This window comes from Propithecus coquereli, unplaced genomic scaffold (assembly GCF_000956105.1).
Source record: "Propithecus coquereli isolate 6110/MARCELLA unplaced genomic scaffold, Pcoq_1.0 Scaffold119, whole genome shotgun sequence".
Classification (NCBI taxonomy): domain Eukaryota; kingdom Metazoa; phylum Chordata; class Mammalia; order Primates; family Indriidae; genus Propithecus; species Propithecus coquereli.
Genome location: NW_012135969.1, coordinates 1,205,717 through 1,218,063, shown reverse-complemented (window position 1 = coordinate 1,218,063; position 12,347 = coordinate 1,205,717). Strand labels below are relative to the sequence as shown.

Genomic DNA, 12,347 nt, shown 5'->3' with positions numbered 1-12,347 from the left:
AGTTAAGGGAAAAAAGAAAGAGAACATATTGAAAAACAGGAATACTTGTCCTACCAGATTAGAATAAATATACTAGAGTTGGTATAATTATAGCCGTAGCAATTGGTGGAAGTGAATAGAATACTCCAAAGCAGATCTGAGAATATATAGATGTGTAATATGTGAATAAGAGAACTTTAATTCACTGGAAAAAAATTATATGGCATAATTGTCCATCTAGCAGAAAAACTTAGAACCCTCTCATTCATATAGTATATGAATATCAGTTCCAGATCAAATATCTAAATATGAAGAAAAGTCCACAAACAGTATTAGGAAATTTGTCCTGGGGCAAAGGGGGTGAGCAGGGACGAAGGCAGTCTTTAATCATTATTAATTCCAGAGTCAACTAAGGAAAAGGGTGACAGATTACGTAGTACATGCAAATAAAAAGTTTCTCTATGAAAAGATATACCATGGACAAAGTCAAAAGACAGTAAAATATTTTCAAAACATGACAGACAATAGAAGCTAATTCACTTAGTGTGATAGAAAAATGGGCAAAGAGTATGAATAGCTAGTTCATGGAGAGTAATGCAAGTGATCAGTAAACAGGAAGGATGCTCAACCTCATAGGTAGGTTAGGGAAATGAGAATTGACCTTGTGGGTATTATTTTTCCCTTTTAAATTTATAAAAATTAAGTTATTGCTTCTAGTGCTGTTAACAGTATGAAGAAATGAACACCCTTTTACACACTGCTGGTAGGAGTGTGAATCGCCACAGCCTATGTGCAAAGCAAATGGTATCTATTAAAATTTAAAATGTATATACCTTCTAATACAGAATTCCCACTCTTGGGACTTTGGCCTCCAGAAATAAAAACAGTAGTATATAAACATGTGTACGGGAGGCTGGGTGGGGTGGCTCACACTTGTAATCTCAGCACTTTGGGACACTGAGGTGGGAGGATTGCTTGAGGCCAAGAGTTCGAGACCAGCCTGCGCAACATAGCAAGACCTCATCTCTACAAAAAATGTTTTAAAATTAGCCAGGCATGGTGGTGCGTGCCTGTCGTCCCAGCTACTGGTGAGGCTGAGGCGAGAAAATAGCTTGAGCTGAGGAGTTGGAGGTTGCAGTGGGCAATGATGGTGCCACTGCACTGCAGCCAGAGGGTAACAGAGTGCAGAGTGAGACCCTGTCTCAAAAAAATAAATAAATAAATGAAAAGTAATGGCAAGAAAGGGAGACAATATACAACACGGGGGGAATCATTGAGCCATGTAATAAGGTACAAAAGAATGAGTTGCATCTGTGTGTTCACCTGAGGGATGTCCGTTATTTTGTTAAGATTCATCATAGCCTTGGCTATAGTATCCCATTTTTCTAAAAGTTGAGGGAAAACTTTACACTTCTGTGTATATATGTTTGACCATATAGAATAGTGTAGAAGCAACACACACCAAATTAATAATGTGATATCTTGGGGATGGTATATAGAGGAGTTATTAACTTTTTTTGCTGGATGCAGTGGTTCCCGCCTGTTATCCCAGCTATTTGGGAGGCTGTGGCAAGAGGATCACTTTAACCTAGGAGTTCGAGACCAGCTTGGGCATAGTGAGACCTTGTCTCAAAAACAAACAAAAAAACACCAACTTTTAAAAATATGTCTACCTATGTTTTATTTGATTTTATACAATGGTGATACACTTTATAATCCTCTTAAAATCTAAAAGTACGTTTAATGGATAAATCTAATTGAAAGATTATCAAAATAAATAGAACTTGTAAGTCTGAGCAAGAAAATGATAGAGAACATAATGATAAGGGGTTCAGGTAGAACTCAGGTGTGTAAATTCTACCACTAACTCCCTTTTCCACTGGAATCTTCTTATCGAGGAAATTACATACAAATAATAATAGCCAAAGGAGAAACCTAGCATTGTTCTATTAATAAGTGAGCAAGCACCTCTAGTGTGGTAAACTAAGTGGGAAATACGCAGCTTGGCCTTGAAGCCTCAGTGAGACTTCCTGCTTTTCCTCTTCTAATTCAAGGACAGACCCAACTCGACCTCCCCCACCCAGTCGTAGGTTCTGAGAAGCTGGAATGGAGGGTGGCCAGACCCATTCTGAGAAGGCCAATTTGCCTGTCCATGTAGGAGCAGAATGAGCCAGAGCAAGAGAGCTGTGGGGCACATCTGACGTAGTGGTTAGGCGCACGTGCTTGTCTCAGGCTTCAGCCAGTCACTTCAGTAGTTCTTCCCCCTTGGGTGGAGCTAGCGAAGGGTTACAGAGAGGGATTTTGGGTTTTGTGCTTGCTGCCATGTCCCCAGCATTTAGAACAGTGCATGGTGGCACTTAGTAGCTACCCAGTAAATATTTATTGAATGAATGCGTGAATGAAATATATAGCTCAGAATCTATATTGGAGGCTTGTTCTTTATTCTGCCCAATGTGCCCAAGAATTTAGCCTCTCCTCTGTTTCTTTTCTTTCTCCCCCACGAGAACTGATGCCAAATATTGCCTGTTTCATCTGTAATCTTCCTTCTTTACATATTATTTTCTACAAAGGCAGAATGCTAACTTTTTAGTTCCCTGTAAGAACTATTCATTTGGTCACAATCCCTCCTGTGGCCATCCCTGGTTATCCGTGCAGTTAGCCTTTCCTCCCGTTCCCCTCTGGACTCGCCGCCTCCAGCCTCTTCCCTGAGCCAGTCTGTCCTGCCCAGCATTACCCAGGAGTGTTGTCCTCAAAGGCCTCATAACCATACCACTGTCTTCTCAGACACCTTCATGAGGGAAGCCCACCTTCCTTAGGCTTTCGAGCTCTCCAGTCTTCCTTCAGCACACCTTCTAAGCTACATCTCCACTGCTCTCCCACGTGGTTCTCTCAAACAGATTTGCTTGCTGCCGTCAAGTGGGTCGTTCAGTTTGCCACTGTTGTGCATGTGCGCCTTCTGTTCCACCTGCCAAGGGTGCCTTTCCTTTCTTGTTTGCCTACCCAGATCCTTCCCATACACCTTTGAAGACTGCTCAGATCCTAATTCCACTTTTCCTCACTTTCCTAGTTTGAATTACTGCTTTTTCCTCTGAACTGTTACCGATTATTATCTGTTATAAATAAGCAGCTAATCGTGTATTACCTTGTGACATCACTTTTACTGCTATCTTAAGTGTTTTATGGCTCTGGGTTTTGTGTCCTTTGACATCTTTTTTTTTTTTTTTTGAGAGAGAGTCTCAACTGTGTTGCCCGGGCTAGAGTACCGTGGCGTCATCCTAGCTCACAGCAAGCTCAAACTCCTGGGCTCAAGCAATCCTTCTGCCTCAGCCTCCCGAGTAGCTGGGACCACAGGCATGTACCACCATGCCCGGCTAATTTTTTCTGTATGTTTTTAGTTGTCCGATTAATTTCTTTCCATTTTTAGTAGAGACGGGGTCTTGCTCTTGCTCAGGCTGATTTCGAACTCCTGAGCTCAAACAATCCGCCTGCATCGGCCTCCCAGAGTGCTAGGATTACAGGCGTGAGCCACCACCCCCGGCCCCTTTGACATCTTTATACACTATCTTCCCTAACATTATATGATTTTTGAAAGTCTGTGAGTGCTCCATAAAATGAGTATCTAGATTTAGCCATCATACGGATTCTTAAAAGTTAGACATGGATGACAAGATCTACAAATATACAAAGAAAAATCCTTAGGAGCATGCAAAAAAGCTACCAAAACTAATAACTAATGTGGCAAAGTTACAAGATCCAATATTAATGTACAAAAATCAATTGTATTTTTGTATAGTAACAGTGAATAACTGGAAATAGAATTTAAAAAACAATTCCATTTATAATAGCATGAAAATTACTTAGGAATAAAGTTAATGAAAGAATTGCAAGACCTAAACACCAAAAACTTCAAAACATTGATGAAAGATAGTAAAGAAGGCCTAAACAAAAGGACAAATATGCTATGTTTATGGGTTGGAAGAGTCAGTATTGTTAAGACAGCAGTTCTTCCCAAATTGATCTATAGATTCAACACAATCTTAATCAGAATCTCAGCAGGGGTTTTGTAGAATTTGACGAGCTGATTATAAAATGTACATGGAAAAGCAAAAGTATAGAATAGCAAAACAATTTTGAAAAAGAACAGAGTTGGAGAACTCATTCTACCTGATTTCAGGACTTACTAGAAAGCTACTATAATCAAGACAGTGAGATACTGGCAAACAAATGGGCAGATAGATCAATGGAACAAAATAGAGTCCAGAAATAGATGAACATATACATGGTAAATTGATTTTCAATAAAGGGGTCAAGGTAATTCAAAGGAAAAAGGATAGTCTTTTCGGCAAATGATACTGGGACAATCAGACATTCATATGTTAAAAAGCAACATTTGACTTATACCTTGTATCATATAAAAAATTTAACTTGAAATGGCTCATAAACCTAAATACGAAGCCTAAGACTAGAAAACTTTTAGAAGAAAACATCGGAGAAAATATTTGTGACCTGGGATTGGGCAAAGATTTCTTAGCCAGGAAACAAAATGCATGAGCTTAGAAAAGAAAAGAAATGACAAAGTTATCAAAATTTAAATTTTTGTTCCTCAGAAAACTCTGAAAGAAAATGGTGGAACAAGCCATACAGCTTCAGAAAAACAAATGCTTATGCGGGTCAACTTTGGTGTGTTACAGGTTCAGCTTGTTGGTTTAGATGAGGAGAGTTCGGAGTTTATTTGCCGGAATACCTTTGACCACCCATATCCTACCACAAAGCTCATGTGGATCCCTGACACAAAAGGCGTCTATCCAGACCTACTGGCAACAAGTGGTGACTATCTGCGCGTGTGGAGGGTAAGCAGATTCTTGATGAGCAGCCAGGCAAATGGGCTTTCTCAGTGTCAGCTGTTAGCAGTGTGGAGTCACAGAGAACAGACTGGGTTAGAGGCGGTGAGTGTCATTGTAGCATGGGAGAAGCAAGTGACGCTTATCTGGACTGACCTCGTTCGGCTCAGCAGATTTCAGTCTTGCTGCTGGCTGTAGTCAGCCCTGGAAACCTGAGGCTCAGTTAACCTGATGTGATGATGACAGCTTTCAGTGTAGTTGGGGATACTTGGGACCTCATATTCTGTTTACAGCCAAGATATTTTTGAGTGAATTAAACAAAATACTGAGCCATTAGATCTAATGAAGTATGTGAGTGGATCTTGGAGCCTCCTCTCCCCTCAGCTGAGCTCTTTGTCAGGGGTATCTCCTGTAGCCTGGGGACATGGTACCCATCAAGGGCGAGAAGACCTCTCTTCTAGAAAGATGTGGGATGGAAATTCAGAAAGCAAAGCTGGGCAGAGGAGAAAATTTGGAAGGAAGTAGCATTCCGGGAGTTCCTGTGGGTTTATTATTCTTTATGATAAAAATGTTTTTCCCTTATGTCTTATATTTACTAAGATATTGTCGAAATAGGGCTTTTAAGACTTTTTAGGAGAATAAGACTGGCTGCTTTTTAAAATTATTGTTCCTTCAGGTTGGTGAAACGGAGACCAGGCTGGAATGTTTGCTAAACAATAACAAGAACTCTGATTTCTGTGCTCCACTGACCTCCTTTGACTGGAATGAGGTGGATCCTTATCTTTTAGGTAAGGGAGTCAGGGAGTGTGTATTCCAGCTTAAAGAAGCATTTTCTCAGATATAACAATGGGCCAGTTTTTTGACCAGGGGCTTTTGAGGTCCCTGCATTATCTTAGAACAGGGCCAAGTGGGAAATAGGCTAAGTATGGAATGTTTATTAATTCTTTTTTTTTGAGACAGAGTCTCACTCTGTTGCCTGGGCTAGAGTGCCGTGGCTTCAGCCCAGCTCACAGCAACCTCAAACTCCTGGGCTCAAGCAATCCCTCTGCCTCAGCCTCCCGAGTAGCTGGGACTACAGGCACGCGCCAACCATGCCCGGCTAATTTTTTCTATATATTTTTAGTTGTCCAGATAATTTCTTTTTATTTTTAGTAGAGACGGGGTCTCGCTCTTGCTCAGGCTGGTCTCGAACTCCTGACCTTGAGTGATCCACCCACCTCGGCCTCCCAGAGTGCTAGGATTACAGACATGAGCCACAGCGCTCAGCCTATTAATTCTTTATATGGAGTTGAGCTTTCCTTGTGTCTATATCTTGTCTTTCTAGTTGGACTCTGAGGTCCTAAGGTGAAGATTGAGTACTTAACTCTCTTTGCGGCTTTCCTGGTACCTGCCACCGTGCTCAGGAAGTGTTTGTGGCCACTTGTCCCCGGGGCTGAGCAGATGAGTAGGCACAGGAGGGAAGCTTGCATAGGAACCTCACTCCTCAGCCCCTGACTTGCACTGGTTGTTTGCAGGCACCTCAAGCATTGATACAACTTGCACCATCTGGGGGCTGGAGACAGGGCAGGTATTGGGGCGAGTGAATCTTGTGTCTGGCCATGTGAAGACCCAGCTGATCGCCCATGACAAAGAGGTAATTATGCTTTTCATTTTCTTCTTTCCTCAGATGCATGCTGTGCCTTCAATGTGAGAGATCAGGCAGTTCTCTCACTGTTCTGCAAATTACTTAGAAAAACATACATCTAAATTGAAAATAGTAATGTGCCAAAACAGTGCAAAACAACACTGTTGTAAACTAATGCATTTTTTAACTGATGTAATTGACATTCTGCAATCTATGATTTTTCTTTTCATGCCAGAGGTTACTTTTTTTTAAAATAATTAAGTCTCTTATAGACAAACTGGGAACTGATGTGAATAAAAAATAATTGTAGAGTAACACTTACCTTGAAACATATTAGCTTTTTGGGGGGGAAAGGAGACAAGAAGAGAGAAAATTTCCTGATGGACAAACCTAATTAACAATTTTTCTCTAAAAATGTTTTATGAAATTCTAGTATGTTCCTTTAGTCTTTATACTTTTATTACCATTTGCAGTCGAATATATTTTTATTTTCATGGTGATGTTTCTTCTTTATTGGAAAAGCTGAGAAGAGCTATTTGTGACTACGGTTTAAGCAAAGCATTCTTCTAGGTGATTTTGGAACATGGTCATAAATCTTCTCCTTCTAGAGCCATTGCATGATGCTGGTACTCTGATTTCCTGTAGGTAGTGTTTCCTTTTCTTTTCTACCTTACCCTGCACAGCTAGGGGTATTAATGTCTGTACAGATAAAAAGAATGCCTTGACCATAGGTCAGAAACTTGAAGTTTTTAACAGAATAAGAGGGTGGTGACCAGAATAAGAGGGTGGTGATCACCAAGAATGGTGATCATGCTTAGTCAGGGGTTGTTCTTCAGCTTTTTATACTCCTAAGGGTAAGATCTGTTACAAGACTCCCGGACTTGACTGCTGCTAAACCAAGGGTCAGATGAAGAGTTTGTCCTGCAGAGAGGACCAGTAAGGAACTTCTGGAAACCCTCTTGGCATCAAGTGGAACAGGTTGCTACATTTTAGTTATGTGACAACTTAGCCCACTTTTCTCTGTGAGGTCCAACTCAGAGAATGGGAACTACTCCTAAGTATTTAAACTGAGGGAATTTAATCCAGGGATTGATTATAGAGGTGATGGCAAAGCTGAGAAGCCATGTAAGTAGCAGTGAGATAATCTAGAGAATAGGAACAGGAGGAAGCTGCTACTGCCTGTGGGCTAGAGGGGCCAAGGGAGGAGGCAGGGTTACCTGGCAGAGATGCTTCTGGGAGCAGAGAGAGGGGAGGAGAAATACCTTAGTTTCTCCCTGCCACCCACCATGCAGTTTCCCCTCAGGGCCTCCCATGGCTGAACCAGCCAGAAGCAGCCAGCAGACCTAGGACCCTGCCAAACTCAGCCTGTGTGAATTAGTTCTCTTGTGATACAAAGAAGAATAGGGAAAACAGCCAGGAATGGATCTTAGAAGCACACAGGCCTGGACCAGTGCCCTGGCCTTGAATGAATGAACCCGAGGATGGTGGCTTTAGAGAAGTAGTCACACCTCCTAGCACCTTTGATTTTTCTCAGTCCTCCTCTCTTTAAGAAAAGAGTCGTATGGGAGGCTCTCATTGCTACCTGGCAGATCAGAGTAGAGAAGGTTTAGTACACTTGGGAGTTGTCACCTTCCCTTCACTTCTCATGAACCACACTGCTGGAGCACAGGTGAAGGAGCAGTCACTTAAAACTGAAAGAGCTTTATGCACTTGGCCACACTCTCCATGGGCACCTGTAGAATCTCTGTCCCTAAAGGTTACCAAGAGTGGCATTGTGGGATACACATACTGATAAATATGCCTCTGCCTTAAAGTAGCTGGACAGTACTAGACAAAGCCTTGATCTGTCAGGCCTGGGCACCTCCTTATTGATGACCGGCCCAGTCCCTTTTGAACCACTTCTAATTCCTGTCATAGAAAGGGAAGCATAATTTATTCATAGTCAGCCAGAGAAAAAGGAATTTATGAGGTTGACTAGAAATGGAAGCTCGTTTGGCAGTGTCCCTCAGTAGGCAGAACCTCAGGAAGGCTGGAGCTACAGTACTTAGTGAGAAGTTCCACTCATGTCTCCCCAGAAGTCAGCTGTGATTATTCTTGACCCCAGAAGATGGGTTTTATTTGGCAGTTGTTTTTCTGTTTGTGTCTGTCTCTCTTTCCACTTATCTGGCTCTGGCTCTTTGTCCCCCTCTCTCTGAAGCTCTCCATTGCTCTCTGCCTCTGTTTCCTCGTAGACATTAGTGATATGGAATGTTTGCAGCAAATAATAAATGCAGGAAACAATGATTCAAACCTAAATTGATTCATTTATGGGTACACACCAACTAGGAGAAGAAACAACATGTCCTAAGATAAAAGAGTGCTACTTAAACCTATTTGTGAATATAGAAACACACAGGCCTCCCAGGAGTCATTCTTGGAAGTGAGTCTGAGGTCCAGGTTTCACAGTAGAATCAGCTTGGCTGTTCTACCTCTCAGATTGATGATCTCGGCCTTAATGTGGTCATGGACCTGCCTCTGTGCACAAGCGAAAGCCAGCAAGGCCCAGAAAATGTCTTATTTTTGTAGCATGGCAGAAGACAGCCACTGCTCTATTGGTCGGTAGGATATGTGCCTTTTGTTTTATTATAGGGGTTGCAGGAAGAAGACTTGGAAAGCAGAAATGTGGGAAGAAGCAAGCCAATTTCTATAGCACAATGATCTTCACTTTTTGGGAAACCACTGATGTTAGAGCTCTCAGGTCCAGTACTCACAGGACACTGTTTGGGCTTCATTTACCTATTTCGGTGTCATGAGCTGGAATTTAGATGAACTGGAAATGGCAGATTTCCCTGTTTTGGGAAAAGGACGCAATGGATGTGAATCTGACTGAAGCTTCTTATTCGTCAACAGGTCTATGATATTGCATTTAGCCGGGCTGGAGGTGGCAGAGACATGTTTGCCTCTGTGGGCGCTGATGGCTCGGTGCGGATGTTTGACCTCCGCCATCTAGAACACAGTACCATCATTTACGAAGACCCGCAGCATCACCCGCTGCTTCGCCTCTGCTGGAACAAGCAGGACCCTAACTACCTGGCTACCATGGCCATGGATGGAATGGAGGTGAGTACCCTGCTCAAGCTAACATAGGCCCTGCCACTTAACTCCAACACTGCTTAGTATATCTAGAAGGGTGGTTCTCAGCTGGTGGCAGTTTTGCCCCCAGGAGATCTTTGGGAATGTCTGGAGATATTTTTGATTGTCATAACTCAGGGGAAGGCAGGTGGTACAACCGGCATCTAGTGAGTAGGGACCAGGGAGGCTACTAACCATCCCACAGTGCACAGGACAGCCTCCCAACAGAGTCTTATCCTACCCAAAATGTCAGTAGTGCCGAGATTCAGAAAGCCTGATCTAGAACAAGGACAATGTGTTAAGAACTTTCAATACTTGGAGAGTTGGAGCCAAGAAAAGCAGTGTCTAAAGAGTAAAGCAAATCATGTGTGCTTTTGGTGTTGAGTGAAAAAAACAAGTAGTTTTCCCCTTCTGTAGTCTGGGCAGATTCATCCAGCTTTATCAAACAGACCATAGACATGGCAGCTCTCTCTGTAATCTTTTAGCTGATAAAAGTGGTGAATTGTGGGTAGAAATGATACAGCAGTTAACCTTGGTTTGGTAAAGCTAGTGCCTCAGATTCTGCCATGGCGGGGCTCATTCTGTTCAACAGAGATGCACAGAATTCTTATCACATGCCCCTACCAGGACTTGGTGGATTCTCCAAACTCATGTTACCCACCCCTACTTCTCCCCTTCCCTGTCAGTCTAAAGACCTGGTGTTGCTCAAGATACAGACCATAAACTACCCGTGTCCTTTGTTTTTTTTTCCCTCAATCCTAAGAAAATCCTCTCTCTAATATTTTTTTAAATCCACAAATTAAAAAGTTGTGCTTAAAAATTTTTGTGTGGGGCGGGTGCGGTGGCTCACGCCTGTAATCCTAGCACTCTGGGAGGCTGAGGCGGGCGGCTCGTTTGAGCTCAGGAGTTCCAGACCAGCCTGAGCAAGAGTGAGACCCCATCTCCACTAAAAATAGAAAGAAATTAACTGGACAACTAAAATATATAGAAAAAATTAGCTGGGCATGGTGGTGCATGCCTGTAGTCTCAGCTACTCGAGAGGCTGAGGCAGGAGGATCACTTGAGCCCAGGAGTTTGAGGTTGCTGTGAGCTAGGCTGTGAGCTAGGCACTCTAGCCTGGGCAACAGAGCTAGACTCTGTCTCAAAAGGAAAAAAAAAACAAAATTTTTGTGTGTGTGGTGTTTTTTGTTTGCTTTCTCTGTGAAACTCTGAAGCTCCTGGACCTTTTGCTTGTTATTTTTGCAGGTGGTGATTCTGGATGTCCGAGTTCCCTGCACACCTGTTGCCAGGTTAAATAACCACCGAGCATGTGTCAATGGCATTGCTTGGGCCCCACATTCATCTTGCCACATCTGCACTGCAGGTAACCGTGGTGGGGAGAAAGTAATGGGGCCAGGGGTGGGACTCTGCCACTCCTGGCTCCTTAGGATTGTAATCTTTACTATTAATGTTTTCCAAGGACAGTTTTGAGAGATTATAAAGTAACTAATTGGAGCCTCTCCACACTAAAGCAGTCCAGATTTCCAGATAATCTTGTATCCTTGGTGGATATCAGAGCATCTTCCATATACTACTTACGTCATGTATCAGTTATAGGCCTGTGCCTCATGCTGTTCCCCTGAAATCTAGGTTGGCACAGAGGACTCAGATCCAGGAATGTGGGGAAGGGGAGACATCTCTCTTGGATGTAACAGAATCTTTGGGATGGTCAAGGTAGACATCTCCCTGGGGCCTTTCAGGCTTCACGCTAACGAACCTACCTGAGCTTTGGATGCATTGAAAGGCCCAACAGAGCCTTGCCTGGCCAGTGGTATGTGACTTGTAGTTCTCATTTCACCATTTCCCAGACCAAAGAACAAACCTTGTTCATTATGGAGCCAAAGCAATGTAGTTTGGTGATTTTTCTGATATTTGTGCATTGATTTGAAAGGCATGAAGCTTTTCCTGGTTTTAGCTCATACCTGTATTATCTCACTGAGGAGAAGTTGGGGGCTCACTGCTGCCTTCTTTACCTCAGGTTGAGGTCTGCCTTCTTCATTATTTTTTCCAAGAGTGAGGATAGGGAGGAAAGGAAAAAAAGAAAAGTATTATTCATTGTTCACGGAAAGCAGGACTGGCCCAGCAGGAGGCCTGTTTTCTGCTCCCGGCTGGCTGCCTTTGCCTGGCATGCTGCTGTTTTGTGTGTTGCACCTGTTTTGAGTCCCTTCCACTGAAGGAGCTGTTGCTGCACTGTGCTTGGTTGAGCACTGAGGAACGGAGCTTAGTGCTTTAGAGGTGCTGAGTGTTTAAAACAATCCCCCAGATCTCTTGACATAGTTTGTTCCTAGGAAGGGGACCTTGCACCTTGCCCGGGTTATGTGGCCTTGGTAGGAGACCAGTTTTGCCACTGGCAAAAACTGGCCTATTAGGGTTTAATTTATTCAGATTCCCTGTGTATCCAAGACCAGCTTTCACATCAGGACGAATAGTGGAATCAGGAAACACTGTGGCTCTGAAGGTCATTGCCTTTTGTTTTTTTAAATTAAGAACTTAGCCTGGCATGGTGGCTCACACCTATAATCCCAGCACTTTCGGAGGCCAAGGCAGGACGATTGCTTGAGTCTAGGAGCTCGAGACCAGCCTGAACAACATATTGAGACCCCGTCTCTACATAAATGTAAAAAATTAGCTGGGTGTAATGGTGTGCCTATAGTCCTATCCTATAGTCCCAGCTACTCGGGAGGCTGAGGCATAAGGATGGCTTGAGCCCAGGAGTTTGAGGTTGCAGTGAGCTATAATGACACGACTGAACT

The 12,347-nt window shown here is 43.0% G+C and overlaps 1 protein-coding gene across 1 annotated transcript in view; it reads left to right on the top strand.

Moving 5' to 3' along the window:
* The window catches only part of DCAF7 (DDB1 and CUL4 associated factor 7), a 23,862-nt gene that overhangs the window by 9,518 nt on the left and 1,997 nt on the right, over positions 1-12,347 (top strand). Inside the window, exons 2-6 of the mRNA XM_012662713.1 lie at positions 4,671-4,829; positions 5,497-5,608; positions 6,335-6,453; positions 9,334-9,543; positions 10,801-10,918. Coding sequence (XP_012518167.1) covers positions 4,671-4,829; positions 5,497-5,608; positions 6,335-6,453; positions 9,334-9,543; positions 10,801-10,918 — 718 coding nt within the window. The remainder of the gene's footprint in view (positions 1-4,670; positions 4,830-5,496; positions 5,609-6,334; positions 6,454-9,333; positions 9,544-10,800; positions 10,919-12,347) is intronic.